At 36.0% G+C, this 21,722-nt stretch overlaps 1 protein-coding gene across 6 annotated transcripts in view; it reads left to right on the top strand.

The window, feature by feature from the left end:
- The window catches only part of glis1a (GLIS family zinc finger 1a), a 49,789-nt gene extending 28,102 nt beyond the window's left edge, over nt 1-21,687 (top strand). For all 6 annotated transcript variants that reach the window (XR_015478517.1, XM_087240896.1, XM_087240899.1 and 3 more), the window contains 6 exons: nt 964-1,074; nt 5,246-5,378; nt 11,776-11,911; nt 19,631-19,758; nt 20,411-20,518; nt 20,597-21,687. Coding sequence is in view for 5 of the 6 variants with exons in the window: in XM_087240896.1 (XP_087097022.1) it covers nt 964-1,074; nt 5,246-5,378; nt 11,776-11,911; nt 19,631-19,758; nt 20,411-20,518; nt 20,597-20,706 (726 nt within the window). In the remaining variant the exon portion in view is untranslated. The remainder of the gene's footprint in view (nt 1-963; nt 1,075-5,245; nt 5,379-11,775; nt 11,912-19,630; nt 19,759-20,410; nt 20,519-20,596) is intronic.
- The last annotated feature ends 35 nt before the right edge of the window (nt 21,688-21,722 follow it).

Here is a 21,722-nt window from a genome sequence, read left to right as displayed (position 1 = left end):
AAACAGTTGTTTTCTTCTATTTTTAATATATTTTAAAGTAAAATGTGCTCCTGTGATAGCAAAGCTGAATATCCTGTATTTACTTTCAGTATCATTGTTATCATTCAGAAATAACTCTTATGCTGATTTGATGATGAAGAATCATTTGAAGAGTACTCACAAAGTCAAGTGATGCGATTTTGCAGGTCAAAGTTCACCAAGCTTGAACTTTGCAACGCAGTGAACTGTGAAACTTGTCGCACGAGCTTGCATTTCCGGTCTGCTACACTCACTTGCATATGAACGAAAGACTATGGGGAGAAAGGTCCAGTGTGACCGCAGCTTCAGTCTCAGCCCTGATTGTAAAACCAGATCTGAAGTGTTTGTTGTTGAAAAACATATATGTTTGAAATGTTTTCATCAAATTAAATGTGACGCAGTTTAAAAAACAAATTGATATAAAACAGTTGAACTCAATATGCTCAATAAAAAAAGTGTATTTGGTCACCAGTTCAAATTATAAATTTTTACATAGAAAATCTTTACACTAATTTTAAAAAGATATAATGTTGGCTGATTTGTGTTTATTATTAGCCAGCGAACACTGAATATAGGTTTTACAAATAAGATTTGATTTAACATTTTAAATTACTTAATTTAATATGTATCCTTAATTAAGTCCTACATTATTAGTTCAGCTTAGATTTTTTTGGTCTTCCAAGGTTTTAATAATTGGTGCTTTTACTTTATGAAATGGCAAAGGTTAGTTCAGGTTGTAAAATGTCATGTTTGACCACTCCAATTTTTTAAAATATATATTTTTATACAAAATAATATTTTAATAGCATTTCTTGTATATTTACATTGTCATTCATCTTCAGTCTATTGTTTCTAAATCATTAAGTTATTCATTTCAAAAACTAATTACCCTCGTGGCTTTTTCTTTGTCTCTTGCTTTATTATTTTATTCAACACTCTTTATAGAAACCGTATGCCTGTCAGCTTCCAGGATGCACCAAACGTTACACTGATCCCAGCTCACTGCGCAAACACGTCAAAGTCCACTCCAGCAAAGCACTGCAGGCACAAGACAAGGTAACACTTTCAACTGTTAGTTAGTTTTGAGACTCTTATAACAAGCTCAGCATCACTCTATAACATAATAACCTAAACTAACCCACACACAACATGCAACTAATTAAATGATCTTAATGACCTAATAAATAAAGCCATATCATTTAGTGCAGTAACTCCATCGGTAATCTTCATCTCGAAGATCTTTGATGAAAAGGCCTATTGTTTTATGGGCTGTTTGTGCTTTCCAAACAAAGGAGAATAAAGGAGATCTTTGTGTATTCCCATGGTTTTGGCTTTCTAAGCAGGAACACATGTGTTCCAGTAATACAGTTAATAAGCAGAGCAGTGCTATTCCTCAAGAGGCCAGATGTGACATGCAAATAACAAACATGCTCACCAGCTCTGCTGACGCTCAGATGAGTCAACGGCAGAAGGTTGAGTCAGCCTCAATGAAGAAAAGTTAATCTGGGCTGCACCTATTACTATAACCGTAATCTCGATGATCAGCTTAACATTAAAAGATGACTAAAGCAGCCTCATCTACATGGTGTTTCAATCCCCTGAGATCTTCGTTCATTTCCAGATCACAAATTAAGAGATTTTAGATGAAATCCGGGAGCTCTCTGACCCTCCATAGACAGCAATGAACACAAGACGTTCAAAGTGGACAAAATTAACTAAAACCTTGTCAAAACTTCCTACTTGACTTCTGTGACTCAACTGTAATCATATGAATCTCCAAGAACACTTTCATACTCCAATAACTGTAAATATGACTTACAATATTCCTATGTCTCCTGCATTATGCTTACTCTAGTGGCAATACGTGGTCAACTCTGACTTGTCGCAGAAGATATAGGTTATGAAAATCAAATTTACCTAATTTTTGGTGCACAAAAGGTTCTTGAAGAGCTGTATGATTACAAGCTCTCATAGAAGCTCTCAGTCTTCATCTAAAATATCTGAATTTGTTTCTAAAAGATGAACAAATGTCTCAGGGGGTTAAAATGACATGAAAATGAGTAATTGAAAACAGAATTGTTTTATTTTTGGGTGAATAAATCTTTTAAATTTGGTGTTTGGATCGCCACTGAATCATGTGTGTCATCCTTATCTGTCCAGTAGAGAGTGGTTGTGTTTAGGGCAGGGATGGGGTAGGGCCATAATTTAAAAGGTCATAGAAATGTGGTCCTAAAACTGCAGCCTCTCCAGTTGTACAGGAACACACTTTTCCTCAAGGGATAGAGATGTTTGATCAATTACAACATTACGCCAGTAGGTGGCGACACAATTATTGTTAAAACATTGCTTTGTGTTTGTTTTGTTTTTTTTTTTCAAAATTTTGTTCAAAATAATGATTAAAATTTGTGACTTGAAATGGCCAGGTATGCCATAATGCACCTTAACCCAACCAGTTAGTTTTTAATTTTTCTGCTTTAACTGAATAAAATTTACTATTGATTTTTGCACGTTTGACCTAATTGTTTGCTTTGTAGCCACTAAGAACAGGTACATTACCAGTTAAATTGCAAGCCATAATTACAACTCGTTCTCTGCTCTGACTTCTAGTCACTGTTAGATAACTGAGCTGTGCTGGTAGAGTGCATGTGAATATGACATAGCCACTCTGTTTCCTGGCTGCCAGGTTTTCTATAGCTGGCTAAGCAGAAACCATTTCTTTTTTTTCCTGTTATTCAACAGTAAATAAGAAAGTATAAATAACAGACTCCCAAAAACTGAAGTATCACTGTTTATGTTTACATTTCATTTGCATAACTAAAGCAATGGCAGGTGCATTTTTATAACAGAGAGCCCAGTTATCAGCAGCACAGTGTAAAATAAAACCGTATCCAGTGACTGGTGTAGATCCGCACAGAAAGAAACAGTTAGTAAAGAGAACCGTTTGGCTTAATAGTGGAAAAGCAGCATTTATTTATTTCTAAAAACTCTAAAAAACTTTGAGTTAACTTGTATAGATTTATACTTTCTGTCATAATTCATTTTCTTTAATAAACATAGAGTTAAAATCATCAGAAAATGTGTCCACATGCAGTGCATTCGGAAAGTTTTTATAGCGCTTTACTTTTTCCACCTTTTTTATGTTACAGCCTTATCCCAAAATGGATTAAATTCATTTATTTCCTCAGAATTCTACACACAAAAGCCTATAATGACAATATGAAAAAGTTTTTTTTAATTGTTGCAAATTTATTGAAAAAATAAAAAAGCTTAAAAATCATATGTACAGAAGTATTCACAGCCTTTGCTCAATACTTAGTTGATGCACCTTTGGCAGCAACTACAGCCTCAAGTCTTTTTGAATATGATACCACAAGCTTGGCACACCTGTCTTTGGGAATATTTGGCCATTCCTCATTGCAGTACCTCTTCAGCTCTATCAGGTTGGATGGGAAGCGATGGTGTACAGCCATTTTCGGATCTCTTTAGAGATGTTCAATAGGATTTTGGTCTGGGCTCTGGCTAGGCCACTAAGGACATTCACTGAGTTGTTGTGAAGCCACTCCATTGATATTTTTGTGGTGTGCTTTGGGTCATTGTCCTGCTGGAAGATGAACTGTCGCCCCAGTCTGAGGTCAAGAACACTCTGAAGCAAGTTTTCATTTAGGATGTCTCTGTACATTGCTGCATTCATCTTTCCCTCTATCCTGACTAGTCTTCTAGTTTCTGCTTCTGAAAAACATCCTCACAGCATGATGCTGCCACCATGTTTCACTGCATGGGTTGTATTAGCCTGGTAATGAGCGGTGCCTGTTTTTTTTTTCAAATGTGACGCCTCCAAAATGTTCAATTTCAGTCTCATCAGACCACAGAATTTTGTTTCTTATGGTCTAAGAGTCCTTCAGATGTCTTTTGGCAAATTCCAGGAGGGGAGTGGCTTCCGTCTGGCCACTCTACCATACAGACCTGATTGGTGGATTGCTGTTGTCTTTCTGTAAGGTTCTTCTCTCTCCACAGAAGAACCCTGGAGCTCAGATAGAGTGACAATTGGGTTATTGACCACCTCCCTGACTAAGGGAGCCATCTCTAGTAAGAGTCCTGGTGGTTCCAAACATCTTCCACTTACGGATGATGGAGGCCACTGTGCTCAGTGGAACTTTCAGAGCAGCAGAAATTGTTCTGTAACCTTCCCCAGCCTTGTGCTTTGTGACAATCCTCAGAGGTCTACAGTCTTGGAGGTCTACAGACAATTCCTTTGTCTTCATACTTGGTTTGTGCTTAGACATGCACTGTCAAGCCTGGGACCTTATATAGACAGGTGTATGCCTTTTCAAATCATGTCCAATCAACTGAATTTACCACAGGTGAACTCCAACTAAGCTGCTGAAACATCTCAAGAATGATCAGTGAAAACAGAATGTACCTGAAATCAATTTAGAGAGCAAAGGCTGTGAATACTTCTCTACATGTGATTTTTCAGCTTTTTTATTTTTAATAAATTAGCAACAATTTCAAAAAAGCGTTTTTTCACTTTGTCCTTAAGGGGTACTGTGTGTCGAATTTTGAGGAAATAAAAGAACTTAATCAATTTTAGATTAAGGCTGTAACATAAAAAAATGTGGAAAAAGTGAAGCGCCATGAATACTTTCCGGGTGCATTGTATCTTTAATTTTGTAATAAACATAGATGCAGTGAATATCATCGGTGTTTATGTTGCCTAATGCACATTTTTGACTTTAGTTCCAAATGCTGTCACAGGATAGATTATAGTCTTATAGATGAAAGGCTAAATTTGGTCAATAACCTTCTGTTGTTGTTGTTGTTGTTGTAGATAATTCTTGATTAAAATAACTTGCTCAGAAAAGGTGTTGATTTTATTGTGCACAACAAAGCCAAGATGTTCTCGCTGAAGCAACCATGTAGGCTGCCAGTTTCCATGTCATTTGTCTTGTGGTGTTTACCCTATAAAGTTCTGAACACTACTTGCTGGCTTATTTCTAGCTGTTAACTTGTTTTTTTTTTTTTATAAATTTGGCATGTACATCTGTTTTAGCTTTGTAAATATTCTAAGCACCCAGTTGTTAAACCCAGTCAATACACAATCAAAAGATCTTGGAGAATGTTTTGTTTCTTAAATTGAGGATAACTCATTTTTATTGATCAATAAAAATATTCTACAGTGTTTAGTTATTAACAGTGAGAAATCAGCTTGTTTTCTGCAACTTGCTAGGTCCAGCTGCACAGTCCAGTGGAGCAGGATGTTGTGGACTTGCAGCATCTTCAAGGCTCAAGTCCTTCAGTGTGCAGCCCTGAGCACAGGTGTCCCGTCTCTCTCACTGAGATCCATCAGGACGGCTTCAGTGGTATGTGTATTACTGACATTTTGGTGTCTATCCTGAACTGAGTTATTGACTATGAAAGGAATGAGAGACATTTTGCCAGTTTCTGCTGTAAAATTGGAGGAAGGAATGTGGGCCAGATGGAAATAACCAGCATGTTGTGTTTTTGATGCTGCATCTTGGCATTATAACTAACCAGCTTCATCAGAAAGAGGACAGCATCTGGTTAGAAATTCACACACATTTTAGCAGCTCTTTTATGCATAGAAATATTTTCATGAAGATTCCATGTTTTTCTTCTAACACGATTATTTGACCGATTTTGAGCCTTGCTGTTTAAAAAAACTATATAATTATTGTCTAGTTTTTGTTCAGTTTGAAATGATAATTTCAATGATTTTTTTTTGTTGTTTAGAAAACTTGCTGTAATTCTCTAAATTTAATAGCTAGTTTCACCTCAAAAACGATAAAAAAAAGAATACAAATCTAAAAATGCAACAAAAAATACAATACAAAATAACATTGAACTACATTTTCCAATTTAGTATAAAATGAATCATATCAGGCAAAATAAGCTAAAATGTACAGCATAATATATATAATATATAATCACTGCCATTTAAATCTAAATGCCATTTTTAGGGCCAGACAGAATCTGACAGCTTTTTTATTTCTTTTTTATGCAGAATTTTGTAAATAGAAATCACAGATTAATGTGAAATGATTTTGAAGCTGAAAACCTTACACATAAAATAAAAATAAAATAACTTCTCAACTTTTATTTCAATTTGAATCACTTGTTTGCTAAACAAAGCTATAGTAAGTCTCTCATATAATACATCTGAAAATACAGAAAATATTACTTTACTAATTGCATTGTTTAAAATTCTCTAAACAACAGCAAGAGGTTAAGGAGAAAATAATAAAAGCGATTTATTACAATACTCATTTTGTTTTACTTAAAAGCCAAGTAAAGTACACTAGTTCCTAGTGTATTGTATAAAAAATTAACAGTGAAATCTCAAACTGGGGAACACATAAAATCTTGAAAATAAACATACATGTGAAGTTACTAAAGATAAATTGGAAATTTCAAATAAACATATTTGTACTTAAGTAAACATAAATAAACCATCTTAACTATCTCGGTGCTGAAAAAATGCAAGACTGTGGTCCGGGGCTATTCAATTGGCGGCCCGCAGACCGAACCCGGCCCCCGAGGCAATTTGTTCTGGCCCCTTAAAATAGTGTGACCAAGACATAAAAATAAATTTAGTTCAGTTGAAAAGGGCAGCTATAGCTATGAAGTGACGGTCGTCTGTTCAATTCAGTATGAGCTGCAGAGGCTGCGCAGAGCGTGAGTTACCATAAGCGAGTGGTGCGGACAGCCGAAAACATTTTGATATGTTTTGTAGAAAATGCTTTTTGTACAATGCACTGTAATAATTAATAGGGATGCAACGATTAGCTGATTTCACTATTAACTGCGCTTTAATTTGTCACAGTGAATAAATCGTAAAGGCTTCTCTAAGCCGCATTTCTGTTGCACGGAAAAGTTATGACAAGCTGCCAACTGTGCACTAGTTAAAGTTCCAAGTATGTACATTGAGGCTAATACGCACGCACACCGGATTAACAATAGCAGCAGCCAATCCCAATATGGAAAAATATGAGCAATATCACAAGAGTAGCAGTGCACTGTAGCTATACATATCGGCACTGGTGGGAGGCATGCATTTGTGTCCCACCAGGGATGATATACAGCCATATCGCACTGCTACAAGCGTGATATTGCATTTATACAACAGTTCGACAGCATAATCGTGTGTGTATAAAAAGGAAATCAAACACAGCGAGTCTCAAAAATGTTAGTTTTTTTTTGAGGAACTACTTTCTTCCGCTAATTATTCACTGACATCAGAACAGCAGAAACCATTGCTACTTCACCAACGCCACTTTAAACCTAATATTTGAATGATTCTTTAGCATAATGTCTAAAGTGATGATAAAACAGGTGATTTTGCTCACATTTTAAGATTATAAGGCTGAATGGCATGAAATGCCTTAAGTCTACAGAGATTTCCCAGTATTTCTCTGTTGCAATCAGGATATTACAATAATTAACCTCAAAAAAGCCAAAGCAGCACAAACACTACCAGATTGCTGTTGTGTTTGTGATAAGGAAAAATGTTAAACACATGCAGGCATTTCTTCTTTCTTTTTGTTTACTGAACTAGTCTGCAGTAACATAAACAGGAGACTCATTAGAAACAAACAGATGGCCGACCAAAAAGTAACTCAGGGTTATACAAAGAGTGGCCAACACAAAATAGACACATTCCTGATATGGGAGTCCCATCTCACACTCAATAAACTAAAATTACAATGTTATAAATACAGCACTGAAACATAAAAAAGAGAGAGATCAACTTAGAAAGTCATTTACCAGTTTAATAATGATTTGATCAGCTGTAGTTAGAAATTCTGCTGTTGTTTTCTTCTAAGGGTTTATTATACAGTCTCTGTCCCCATTTTATGGATGGACAACATAAACCATCTTTGCTCTGCTCAATGACAGGCTAATGACCTCTCAGAAATTAATTAAAAAAAAAAAAATAGGCATGATCCTGATAAATAAACACCATAGTTGCAATCTAAACAACTACATCATAGACTTAAAAAAAGCCTCAAAAGTACATTATGTTGTCCAACAGCTGCAGTATTTGTGAAACTGTATTTTCGCTGTATGTGGGTGGAGTAATTCACAAGGGTGAAGAGGCTGTACGAGTGCTGTTATTTGCAGAATATTGCATGGCTATCAGCCAGTCAGATTCAAGAACCAGACAGAACTGTTGTGTTTATATATGTTTTACATCCTAATATATTTTAGCATGTGATGTTCTGTGATGTCAAAGCTGAATTTTCTGTATCTTGGGTGCTGTTTAATTACTTCTTAGTATCATTAATTTAAGAAGAACTTTATATTATTTTTGTGTACACTTTGATACTTTTTTTTAAAGACAGCATTTATTAAAAATAGAAACTTATTGTAGCATATAAACACCTTATTAATTTAATTCATCCTCGCTGAATACAAATATTGTACTGTCCCAATATTTCTTAACAGCAGTATATAAACCAACCCAATGCAAATGTTGGATAAAGCTATGTAACTCCCCACACACAGACATAATTTCATCCACTGTCTATTTTAACCAGTGCACAGAAGAAAGAAAAAAATGTTTATATGAACATGCCATTTAGCATTACAGATGTGTCCAGGGCAGAAAGTGTTCAGTCCAGTCCACTCCCTTCCTCATGTCCCTATACCCATCATTTACACTACGCACTATTTCTGACATCAGCTGCTCCGACGGCCTCAAAAGAGCAGTGTTTGCCCAGTCACTGGGCAAACGGCCACCTCACGCATGTCTCTCACACTCCTCAGCCTTTTCCATTCCAGCTGCCTTTCCTTCAGATGCTTGAGACGGAGTCAAGAAGCTGTCAGAGAGCACACAGCTGCTTTAGTCAACACCTGAAGTGAAAATCCACAAGGCCAGTCTGCACTAATTGACCGAGACTGCTCACTAAGAGTAGTGGTAGGCACACAGAAGCCGCAGAGATTTCTGTCATCTCGTTCTGATGAGCATGAAAGAAATACGTCTGTGTTTTGAGTGAAGGTTGACTTTAAGAGATGTTTAACATCAACATCAGACTACATGCAGAATTAATCTGACTTTGATCAGAAACATTTGAAATTATAGGATACATTCATTCATTTTCTTGTCGGCTAAGTCCCTTTATTAATCCGGGGTCGCCACAACGGAATGAATTGCCAACTTATCCAGCAAGTTTCTACGCAGAGGATGCCCTTATAGCCGCAACCCATCTCTGGGAAACATCCACACACATTCACACACACACACACACACACACACACACGCTACAGACAATTTACCCTACCCAATTCACCTGTACAGCATGTCTTTAGACTGTTGGAGAAACCGGAGCACCTGGAGGAAACCCACGCGAAGGCAGGGAGAGCATGCAAACTCCACACAGAAACGCCAACTGAGCCGAGGTTCGAATCAGCGACCCAGCCACCTTCTTGCTGTGAGGCAACAGCACTACCTATTGCGCCACTGCCTTGCATTATAGGGATAGTTCACACCAAAAAGAAAATTTACTAGCCTTCAAGTGGATGCAAGTTCCAGTTGAACGCAAAAGAAGTTTTTTCAGTAATCAGTAGCCATTGGTATCCTTAGCAGGGGAGAAATCTATGGGTTCATTTATTCGGTTTCCTTCAGCTTAGTCTCTATTACCGAGGTTGCCACAGTGAAATGAACCACCAACTATTCCAGCATATGTTTTACGCAGCAGATGCCCTTCCAACTGCAATCCAGTACTTGGAAACACCCATATACTCTCACATTCACACACACACTCATACACTATGGCCAATTTAGTTCATTCAATTCACTTATAGCGTATAGCTAGGCCCACCTGGATTCTGCATGCGCAGAATTCTGCAGATTTCCGCAGATTTTTATCCCATCATTAATTGTGCTTATTTACTTGAGTAAATGTGTGTAAATCTATATTCAGTTGTTTAATTCATTACAGAAATATTATTGACTAATATGAAAATGTTCATCTGATTTACGTACAATGCAGTTTGTGCAGTATTATTTTCTGTCTTTTACTAGATATATAATATGACAAACTTGCTTTATTTACCAAATAAAGTGAATGTAATTGGATTTGCATTTTAAACATTAAATAACAGTTAAAAAGATATAATTTTTTATTTCATATATTAAGGTTTTAGTTACGATACTTCCAAAATAATTCTGCAGAAATATGCAGACTTTTATCAAAATTCTCTGCAGAAATAGCAAAAAACGCCCATAGATTCCGTCTGGCCCTACGTATAGCTTTGGACTTTGGGGTAAACCGAACTAGCAACCTTCTTGCTGTGAGGTCATGGTGCTAACCACCGAGTCACCATCCTGCTTTTGGGTTTGTCATTTTCCTTAAATTTTAAAGCAAATTAACTAGTTGAAATTCTCCTTTTGAACCCAGTGATTTTATTTTTCTGCAACAATTTTTCCAATGCCAATGCCAATTTTTGTGGGAATAATAAAAAAAAAACATGGTTGAAATAATCGCCTTGCAATTCCTTCTTTAAATATTAAAACATTTTTCATTGGTAATGTGATTTGTTATAAACATTAAAGGTGATTTTCTAAATAATAAGATTTTCTTTGATAGTTTTTTGTTTTGTTTTTAGGCAAAAAATCACAATCTCATTCTAATAAACCCAATCAATGGGAAGCTTATTTATTTACTTAACCTCGTGGTACAGGTCCAGGGTCAAATACAGTTGAAGTCAGAATTATTAGCCCCTCTTTGAATAGGTTTTTCTTTTTTAAATATTTCCCAAATTATGTTTAACAGAGCAAGGAAATTTTCACAGTGTGTATGATAATATTTTTTCTTCTAGAGAAAGTCTTATTTGTTTTATTTCGGCTTTTATTTTATCATCATTTTAAGATCAAAATGATTAGCCCCTTTAAGCTATATATTTTTTAACAGTCTACAGAACAAACCATTGTTATACAATAACTTGCTTAATTACACTATCCTGCCTAGTTGACCTAATTAACCTGTTTAAGCCTTTAAATGTTACTTTAAGCTGAATTGAAGTGTCTTGAAAAATATCTAGTAAAATATTATTTACTGTCATCATGGCAAAGATAAAATAAATCAGTTATTAGAGATGAGTTTCTAAAACTAATATGTTGAAAAAATCTTCTCTTTGTTAAACAGAAATTAAGGACAAAAATAAACGGGGGCTAATAATTCTGACTTCAACTGTATATTGCTTACAGTACATGTTTAATCTTTCAGGGTGGATATTTAATCTTTCCCAGGTCAAGTTTTTATTATTTAAAATATTATTTCATAAAAAATTTTGTATATGGTGATAAAACGTGCCAGAGTAATTGGTGGTTCATTCTGCTGCGGTGACCACTGATAAAAGAAGAGAATAAGTCGGCATCAATAGCCTAGTGGTTAAGTGTGTTGACATATAGCGGTAAGGTGCTCACAACAACCTGAGTTTGACTTCTGGCTTCAGGTCCCTCGCTGATCTTATTTCCCTTTCTCTGCTCCTCACACTTTCCTGTCTCAACCCTTCTGTCCTATTCAATAAAGATGAAAAAAAAACTTTAAAAAAGAACTAGGAGAGTGAGTGACTGACTGAGTAAAAATTCTGTTAAAAAATTCATCACAATAATTGAATTCATCATTATGTATTTTAAATAAATCTTACATGATAAGAGACCTAAAGTCTCAATTTGCTCTCTAATTGCATTGTTGTCTGGGAGAGGATGTAATCTATCTGTTTTTGTTTTTACAGTATACTCAGAGGAGGATGAATCCTGCAGCAGAGCTTTATCAGGATCCTCCAGTGTGTCTCTGGAGCGGCTCAGCAGACACAGCAGCATCAGTCTTCACAACCACCTGCACAATAACACCATCAACAGCCAGCCGAGGTGAGGGTCAGCAGTCTGACCATACTTTACAGAAATACTGTATATGTTTTACAAGCAGACATCTGTGCTGACTATTTATTTATAACAGTCATTTTTTACTGTACTAAATAAAGAATAAATAAAAAAACAACCCAGCAAACAATTTGGTGTTTAATAGACGTCTAATAGACATAAACGTAGACAGCTTGGCTAAAACAAGGCTAAACTTGGGCTGTCAGTGAAAATCTAATAGACATCTAAGAATAGGCCAAACCTAGAGTAGTCACCAAATAGATGGACTTTATATGTGTAGTCGTGCATTTCTGTTAATTTGATGTTTTGGTCTATTCTTAGACGCCTATTAGATTTTCACTGACAGCGTAAGTTTAGCCTTGTTTTAGCCAAGATGACTCTGTTTAGACGTCTATAAAACATCTATTAGATATTTTAAAAACAAAGTATACTTGCTGGGAAAGGTCACAGCAAAACAAAGCCATAGAGGAAACATTCAGTTTTAGCTTTCCTTTCAGAAATGAGTTCTTAGAAGAATAGTTTTTGACATGAGTTGCTATGTAAGCTTGTTTCCACCAGAGAATAAATTAATTAAAAAGGCATTTGCAATGTTTTATCTTTTTATGTTTCCTTCAGCTGGATTTATATTTCAGAGTTTTAAGGGGGGAAGGCAGAATTGTGTCATAAACTTGCAGTTATAATTAAAAAAGCAAAAACACAAAAACAAATGCAGGATTGTGAGATCACCTGTTAGCTAGAAAATGCAAAAAATAAATATAATGAACTGATCTGAAAAGAAGAGATAAACAGAATTTCAAGTCATAAACTTATAATTTGAGAATACAGTAAAAACTCAAAAAAATAACAGAATAATTTAGATTCAGAATTACAAGATCTACATAAAAAATTTAAGATGTGCATTTAGTTGCACAAAAAAAGTTCTGAGATTTTCTTTAAATAAAAATATATAATGATATAAGATATAAACTCAGAACGACAAAATGTGAATTCAGAATTGCGTGTTTGCATTTAAAACTTCCATTGTAAGAAATAACGTAACAATTCTGATAAAAAAGTCAGAATTACAAGATATAAACTCTGAATTTTGATAAATAAAGTCACCTATAAATTCCCAAATGTCACTGTTTCAATTCTGACATAAGAACTCTCAAGTACAGGAAAAAAGTCAACATTCAATTACTACTTTTTCACGAATAAAAAAAAAAAGTGTAAAAAAAAATGTATCATTTATCTTCCCCAGGATAGAATTGTATTAATGCCACTGCTTCAAAATGTAGCATAACTTTAATTTTTAGCTAACAAAGCATGGACAGGTCAAAGCAAAGTCCTCTGAGGGAAATTTACTCAGTTCAGAGAGTATTTGGTCCCTCTCTAAATTGAGTAAAAGTTACTCAGCATCAGAGTTAAAGTTAATGAGACAATGAAAGGATTAATTAAGTGATTGCTGAGCACTGATATTTAGTTCGTTTTATAACTTGATACAAGTATTGCGGAGTTCCATTTTCTTGACACACAGAGTTACTTTCGAACATAATAGACCAACCCTACTGGTTTGACCAGTAATTAAATCATAACAGAATCAATTATCCTAGTCACATTTGGTCTCTTTGTGTAGTTCTTGCCATAACACACTATTTGTCAAGCAAAAAGACAAACATTAGAAAACAAATCAAAGTGCCCAATTAAAGCAACTACTCTTCTTCTCAATGGTGACATATTAAAACAAAAAGTGTTTTTTTAATGTTGGTGTAAAAATAACTTAATCAGTTATTTCTCCTTAATATCACTATATGGAATTTTGTAGAGTCTGGCAGAAATAAGGCCAAACAGGTTGGTAATAAGTAAAGCTGCTGTTTGTGGAGTTTCTTCTGTGTTTTATTTCAGTTTATTTCATCTGAGGCTGTGACTGAAGGTAGATGCAGTTTTGTGTTTCTTTTCGATTTCTGCTTATTAACAGCAGGTGTTCATTATCTGTACTCAATCATTGCTTAATTAATTCCTTCACTGTTCCATTAACTATCTTTGCTTCTGAGTAACCTTTACTCAGTTTAGAGAGGGACTATATACACTCTGAACTCAGTAAATTTTACTCAAAGGATTTTACTGTGTATGGTCCATAAGATTTTACTGAAGTCTAATTGGCTATTTGTCACTAACTAGAGGACTCCATCTGCGGCACATATACTGTATGTGCGTCGACTACAGCAGTTAGCAACATGTGCTTATGATGTAAAACATTAAAAAAGCAACAAATGACGAGATGGCAGCAAATCTTCTCTAGCCTGAGAAGCAAGACATTATGAAGTGTGGCGATACGTGTTTCTTCAGTAAAATTAAAATGAAAAGAAAAACCATGACCAGTTCTCTCTGGATTACTGTTGCTCTGTAACAAATATGCAAAAAGGGATTTGATCAGATCTGGATGTCTTGCATTATGATGTTTATCCAATCGTATTGCCATATGGACAATTTGGAGATCATAGGGATTGAAGTTGTGGTCACTACTAGGTGTTGCGCAACTTTAGCAATGGCTCATTATTTCATTTTAATTTATTGTTGTTGTTAAAGAAGCATTTTGTTATACTGTCGCTTGCCACAAACAGGCGGTGTTTGTTTCTGAACGTTTATTCAGACATGTCCGGAAAAGGAACACATGCCATGACGCACTTTGCATAAACAACAATCATTCTTGAGGTGATGCGAGAAAAAAAAACTGCAACAAACTCTGTCGGCCGTAAACAGGAAGTGTGTTTTTATCAAATAACAAAGCATATCAGCAGAACCTACTTAACACTTCACACACACTAGCGAATGCCAGATATTCCACCAGACTGATTGCGAGAGAGAAATAATGAAGTAGGTTTGTGGTCCCAAAACAGAAAACTCTCTCTCCCTTCTTTTTTAACCCCAAATGGGTTTTAAATGATATTATACATTCTAAACTGAATTATCTTTCCTAACTCATTTCATCAGAATTTGAGGCCATTGCTAAATATTTTGTTTGGCTGAAAATAAGCATTTAGGAGACTTTGCTTACTGAGCATTGTTGTCGATTCAAAACCCTGTTGTGAAATGTGAGCTTTTAAGTGACTTGTGGTTCATTTTTGTGTGAATTTGCTTGTGGATTTGGTTGACCAGATTTCTCATAGTGGATTATGGGACGAATATTATTCGTAGTGGATATATTCTGCAAAACGCCCCTCTCTGTAAATGTAACAGGTTGGCTTTTTATTTCTGCTGTTTTACAGTTAAAACACAGATGCAGAAAATATGAAAGGCAGAAGATACTGTTTCTTTTAATACCTTCTAATGTTCATTCATGTTTTTCATTCTTACGGCTTAGTCCTTTTATTAATCTGGTTCACCACAGCAGAATGAACCACTAACTTATCCAGCATATATTTTACGCAGTGGATGCCCTTCAAGCTACAACCCATCACTGGAAAACATCCACACACCATTATTTACACACATACACTATGGACAATTTAGCTTATTCAATTCACCTATAGCGCATGTCTTTGGACTTGAGGGGGAAACCGGAGCACCCGGAGGAAACCCACACAAACACAGGGAGAACATGCAAACTCCGTACAGAAACACCAATTGACCCAGCTGATTGTGCTACCCACTGACCTAACACTTTTGGTTGGTAGTGTATATAAACTTAACATTAGTCTAAACTCTTGATGGACAAGTTATGCATGATATTTCTTGTACCAACCCATTAACCCAATTGACTTACACTCTCATTGCTTACACCTGCTGGTTTATTAAATAACATTCTCTTAACAAGACATTGATTTGCTTTTAGAGCTCCTTCAGTAGCAGTAAGAACCTCTGCTCTACATGCATCTTTAAAAAAGGGACTGTTGCCTCCATTAAATATTTTCTGACATGAAAGTTCCTGCGCTGTGAAGTTAAGTCATTTCATTCACTAATTTAATCACCTCCTCAAACATTTCAGGACGTCTTACCAAAACGTCTTTCAGTAAGTCTTTCACTAAAGTGTACTGACTGAAAAATAACACACTGTCAACTAAGCGCAAGATCAGTGTGATGGGCAAATTGGGATTTTGAAACGCTGCATGAAAGATTCCTCTCATTCCAGCCTAAGGGTGCGTTCAGCAGCTGGCTGCCATTACAGCGTATAGAGAGACTTGCTGGAAAAATATGAAGAGTGGAGCTGTTTTCAGAGTTTTGTGCTGACAGCAGATCTGCTGGGACTCGGCCCTTTGCTCAACACATACATGGCAGCACTGCAGGGCTTTCAAACACATACGCACACACACACACACATACACACACACACACACTAAACTACGTTGTGGGACACAGTGGTGTGAAGTAACAAATTACAAATACTCCAAATACTGTGAGTAATTTTTCACAGAACTTGTAGTTTGATAAGTAGTTTTAAAAATGTGTACTTTTACTTCCCCTTGAGTATATTTTTTTGTGCCGTATCGGTACTTTTACTCCACTATTTTCCTTCAACCTGCATTCATTACTTCATCACTTTCTTGTCTATGGTGATTGGCTAAAGTAGAAAAATCAGTCCTTTGATTCATGTCGAAATCGCACATAGAAAGTAAATCGCATCATGAACAACCTCAAGACATGGGCGCTTTATAAATGCACCAAACTTTTTGGAAGCATTATAAATGTCCAAGAAGATGTCCAAAACCTGATGAGAAACTGATGAGAAAATGAAGGATGTCGACTGTATGATGACTGAAATCACCAAACAGCCGTTAACAATCACTAAATGGAACCAAAGAAGAATAGAAGGAAGGGCCAAACAAGAAATGGAGGAAAGGACCGAATGAAGGAAGGAAGGACCAAATGAATGAAGGAAGGATTCAAGGAAGATATGAACAAACGAAGCAAGGATCGAATGAACGAACAAATGAATGAATGAACGAAGGACCTTATGAAGGAAGGAACAAAAGAATAAACGAGCGAATGAATGAAGAAAGAAACAAATGAATGAAGGAAAAAACTAACAAACAAATGAATAAAAGAAGGACAGAACGAAAAAACAATGGAAGGAAGAAAGGAGGGAAGGAAGATAACTAAATGCACTACAGAATGTAAACGCATCAACTCTTCACAGTGTAATATTTACTACTCACTACTCTTGAGTACTTTTAAAAGGGCTCACTTTTACTCCTACTTTGAGTCAAAAACATTTGTGTATCAGTTTTAATCTCTGAAATTGCACTTGTCTATAACGCTTAAGTACTGCATGTAAACTATTTGTTTTTTGTGAGACCATATTTTCTAATGTTTTTAGAAAGACCATTAGTCACGTCCACGTTTTTTAAACAGTGCTGGTTCTGTAAGAAATGTTTCGATAAAATTTTCTTGTTGAAGCGTTATAAGGCAATACCAAACCAACTAGTGATGATTTACAGGAGACCATTATGCCACTTTTACCAACATGTAATGTAACACTCTGGTGTCCATAGAATGTGTCTTAAAATACACCAAATTTTATTTTTATATAGCATGACCAATTTGCAGCTTATTGAGAAGTTTTCCACTTCAAACATTCTCAACTTCAGTTCAAATTTCTTATCTTGTGTGACTCTTTGAACATAAATGAACATTTTAAAGTTCTTTAGAAAGAATCAAACTCACGTCCTTTCAAATCCATAAGACCTTCGTTCATCATTGGAACTCAAATTAACACATTTTCGATTAGCTCTCAGAATAGCTCTCCTGAATAGATGGCGAGGGTTCTAAAACTTTCAAAGCGCAGAAAAGTAAACAGTACATGTGTCTTTAGTGTTTCTAGTTTAATTGTCATTTTAACTAACCACATTAATGCCTTTGTGCACAAAATAAAACTGTAGAAACTACTTGTCTTCTTCTCTTTACTGATGATCTCCAACTATATTTTCCTATCAAACTAGGAAAAGATTTTTCAATAAAACACCTTTTCTTATGCCTAACCGACATTAAGACCTGGATGATCAATAACTCTCTGCAACTAAATTAAAATAAAACAGAAGTGTTATTATTAGGTCCTGCTGCTACCAGCGATTCAATTAAAACTCAGCTAGGATTCCTAAATGACAATCTGCACAATCACGCCCGGAATCTCAGAGTTATCTTTGATCCGCTATTACAGTTGGGTAAACATGTAAATGCACTTGAGAAGAGCAGTTTTTTTTCAGCTTAGATTGGTGGCAAAAGTTAAACCTTTTTTTTTTTTCTAAAAAAATTTTATAAATTGTGACACATGCTTTAATCTCCTGTCAGTTAGACTACTGCAACTCTTTGTACATTGGTCTATCCCAGTCAACACTCTATCGGTTACAGTTGGACCAGAATGCAGCCGCCAGATTAATAACAGAAACTAAGAAAAGAGATCATATCTCCCCTGTCCTTGTCCTTGAGTTGATTTTAAAATCCTTCTTTTCACATATAAAGCATTGCACAAACCTGCCCTGGCCATATATTAGGCCATATTAAGCTTGTAGACCGTTAAAATCCCATGACCAGTTTCTTTTGTCTGTCCCTTGGTCTTGCTGCAAATCAAAAGGTGATCGAGCTTTCTGTGTTGCAGCTCCAAGGCTCTGGAACAGTCCCCCTCTTAATATCAGGATTTCTTCTTCATTGGAGGCTTTAAATCTAACTTAAAGACTTATTTTTTTAGTCTCTTGCCTTTGAATGAGACATGCATGTTTTTTATCTGTATTTTAATATTATATATATTTCCTTTTCTTGTATTTTTAATACCAGGGTTTTGTTTTATTTTATTGTAAAGCACTTTGGATCAACTACGGTTGTGTAAAATTGTGCTCTATAAATAAAGTTTGCCTTGCCTTGCCTTTACCATCAGTTCTCTCGTAGATGCACACCCTGAACTGAAGCTGAAGAGAAGAAACTGCTTAATCAAGTTCTTATTTTTCTTCTGTTTTGTGCACAAATATATTCTTATAATATATTTTTTAATAGAATAGTTGGAGGTTCATTCCGCTGTGGCGATCCCTGATATATTATGGACTAACCATAAGGAAAATGAATGAATGAATGATTGAAGACCACCGAAGACAAATGGAGTGTTTTAATCTTTATCTTTGTGGGATTTTAATGTTTCAGGACCTTTAGGGTCTGAGACCCTTAGTCTCTCGAATTTCATCCAAAATATTGGAATTTGTGTTATGAAGATGAACAAAGGTCTTAGTGTTTTGGAACACATTAACGTAATTAATTAATGACAGAATTTTTGGGGAGGGTGAACTACACCCTTAAGTATTTATTTATTTATTTATTTTTAAGTAATTTGATAATTAGGGCGTCACGGTGGCGCAGTATGTAGCACAATTGCCTCACAGCAAGAAGATCGCTGGTTTGAGCCCCGGCTGGGTCAGTTGGCATTCCTGTGTGGAGTTTGTATGTTCTCCCCATATTGGCTTGGGCTTCCTCTGGGTGCTCCAGTTTCCCCCAGAGTCTGAAGATATGGGGTACAGGTGAATTGGGTAAGCTAAATTAGCCGTAGTGTATGTTTGTGAATGCAAGAGTGTATGGGTGTTTCCCAGTGTTGGATTGTGGCTGGAAGGGCATCCGCTGCATAAAACATATGCTGGATAAGTTGGTGGTTCATTCCACTGTGGCGAACCCTGAGTAATAAAGGGACTAAACTGAAAAGAAAATGAATGAATGAATGAACTTAATTATTATTTTTGGGTTTTTCAGACTTGTTTGTGGAATCAACCTGGCCAGTGGTACCAATGAAGTCCAGTCTGTCTCAGAAATACACAGCTCCTTCCTGAACTCACATCAAAATCTCAACCAGTTTAATGAAGTGCCAATAAATCACAACGGTAAGAAAGCTTGTTCTGTTTCACGTTCATTACTGTAAAATATGGTAACTGATATTCGTCAATCTGCTGGTTTTACACTCCCAATATTTCCGCAAACTGACAAATTGTTGGCACTAATGCTGGAATATGCATTAACTTTACCGAACGCAGCAGCGTTAGTCAGCAAAGTAATTCTGGGACAAATACCGCCTTCATCTGATTTTACAGCCTGTTTCAGGAAGGCCTTCATTTACGGGAACACAGAGCATTTCATAAAGTGCGTTTTTTTTTTTGTTGCTGTTAAAGATTTATAGTTGCATTTGCTTGTTTCCCATTGTCTGCGTGGTTAGTTTGTAATAACAAGTGGTAATGATTTAAATCTGGCTCTGTTAAATCAGTGTTCAGCGACAGCTCGAAAACCACTAAATTAGATCCTTTTATCAGATCCATGTGTGCGTTAACAGCAGGACGAGGCAGGAAAGAAGATGATTAGACCCTTTTGTAAACGAAATGTGAATATTTTAGGATGCTCCATAAATCCCTTAATTAAATATTGAGGTGATTTCATTGTAAAAACATGCTTGTTCTTTTTTTATTATTGAGGCTATATCAACCATTATGAAGAAAACAAGGCAAATAAAATGTGTTTAGCTGATTTGGTGTCTTTGTCTAGTTTTTCAGGCCACTTTTAATCACGTTGAGCAGATTTCCAATGATGGACGAGATGATATGCAAAGCTTTGAGCAAAATGGGTTTCCTTTGGCGTGTGTGAGATCCTCTGGTAAGTGTTCGTGTATGTCAGTGTCTCCTCACCTCCATCTTTGCTTCAGTTCTGCAGCATCTCTCTCTTTATCGGCAGGCTTCAGCCAAACCCAAAATATGCAGATGAGGAAAGGGAACCGTCCCGCTAACTGTCCTCTTCCTGTCGGGATCAATGAGCACTGCCTCAGTCAGATCTGCTCTCTATAGACTTCAGATGCAGCTTGGCACTTGAGAGCAGCAGAAAAAGAAGTACACGAAAGCGTTGAATTTGAGGAACTCAAGTCTGAATGCAGGACTGTGTGGATCAACATCCTCGGAGAGATTCCTCAAGCAAAGTCTGGGTCTGACAGACCTGTAGCCAAGGGGGGTTCGGGTGATTCAAAAGACCCACCTCCCACTGACAAAGCTCCAGAATTTGTCCCAAACATAAGTACATTTATCCTATTTTGACTGCTATGCCATCATAAATTTATAATAATAACCCATCAAAGAAGACTTTAAGACCAATAAAAATGTTTGAAGCACCAAAAGCGTCCCACATTAAAGTTTTTTTTTTATTTAATTACCAATTAGACTATTGTTGTCAATCATGGCTTAACAAATTGACTTATTTAATTTATTATTCAAGTGGCCAAATTCAGACTGTGGAAGGTTGAATGTGGCCAGTTTGTTAACAGTTTTTAATTTGAAACTTTACAGACTGCTGTTTTTTGTTACATCAAAAACTATGGTTATGATGACTTTCTGACAGGCTAATCCAGCAAAAAATAATGCTTAAACGTCACTAAAATGCAGTATTTAATAGAAAAATTAAAGTAAAATATATTATAATTATACAAATTTACATAGAAAATGAAGCAAATAACTTTAAAAAGGTCCACCTTTTGAGAAAAAAGAACCACCCCTTTCACCAGGCTGGCTGCAGGCCTGTCTGAGAAACTCATCTGCCTGGGCACTGATGATGATGAGGATGATGGAGCCTTACGTTTTGCTGCACTGTAATTTGTGTAGGCACAGGGAATGTTGACGCAGTTGACATTGAGTTGATAACATGACACAGTTCTTGATGTAGCGTTTTGCTGTACTTTTAAATATTGTGCTTTGTCTCATATATGAGATGCCATTGTATCATCATGTGGTTTACCAATGTGCCTTCTTTCTTTCTCAAATAAAAGAAACCAAAAATGACACCATTGCTATCTATCTGTCTGTCTGTCTCTGTC

The sequence above is a fragment of the Danio rerio genome, chromosome 2 (genome assembly GCF_052040795.2).
Source record: "Danio rerio strain M-AB ecotype USA chromosome 2, GRCz13ab, whole genome shotgun sequence".
Lineage (NCBI taxonomy): Eukaryota > Metazoa > Chordata > Actinopteri > Cypriniformes > Danionidae > Danio > Danio rerio.
The sequence above is the reverse complement of the archived record's forward strand: the minus strand, read 5'-3'. Positions and strand labels throughout refer to the sequence as shown.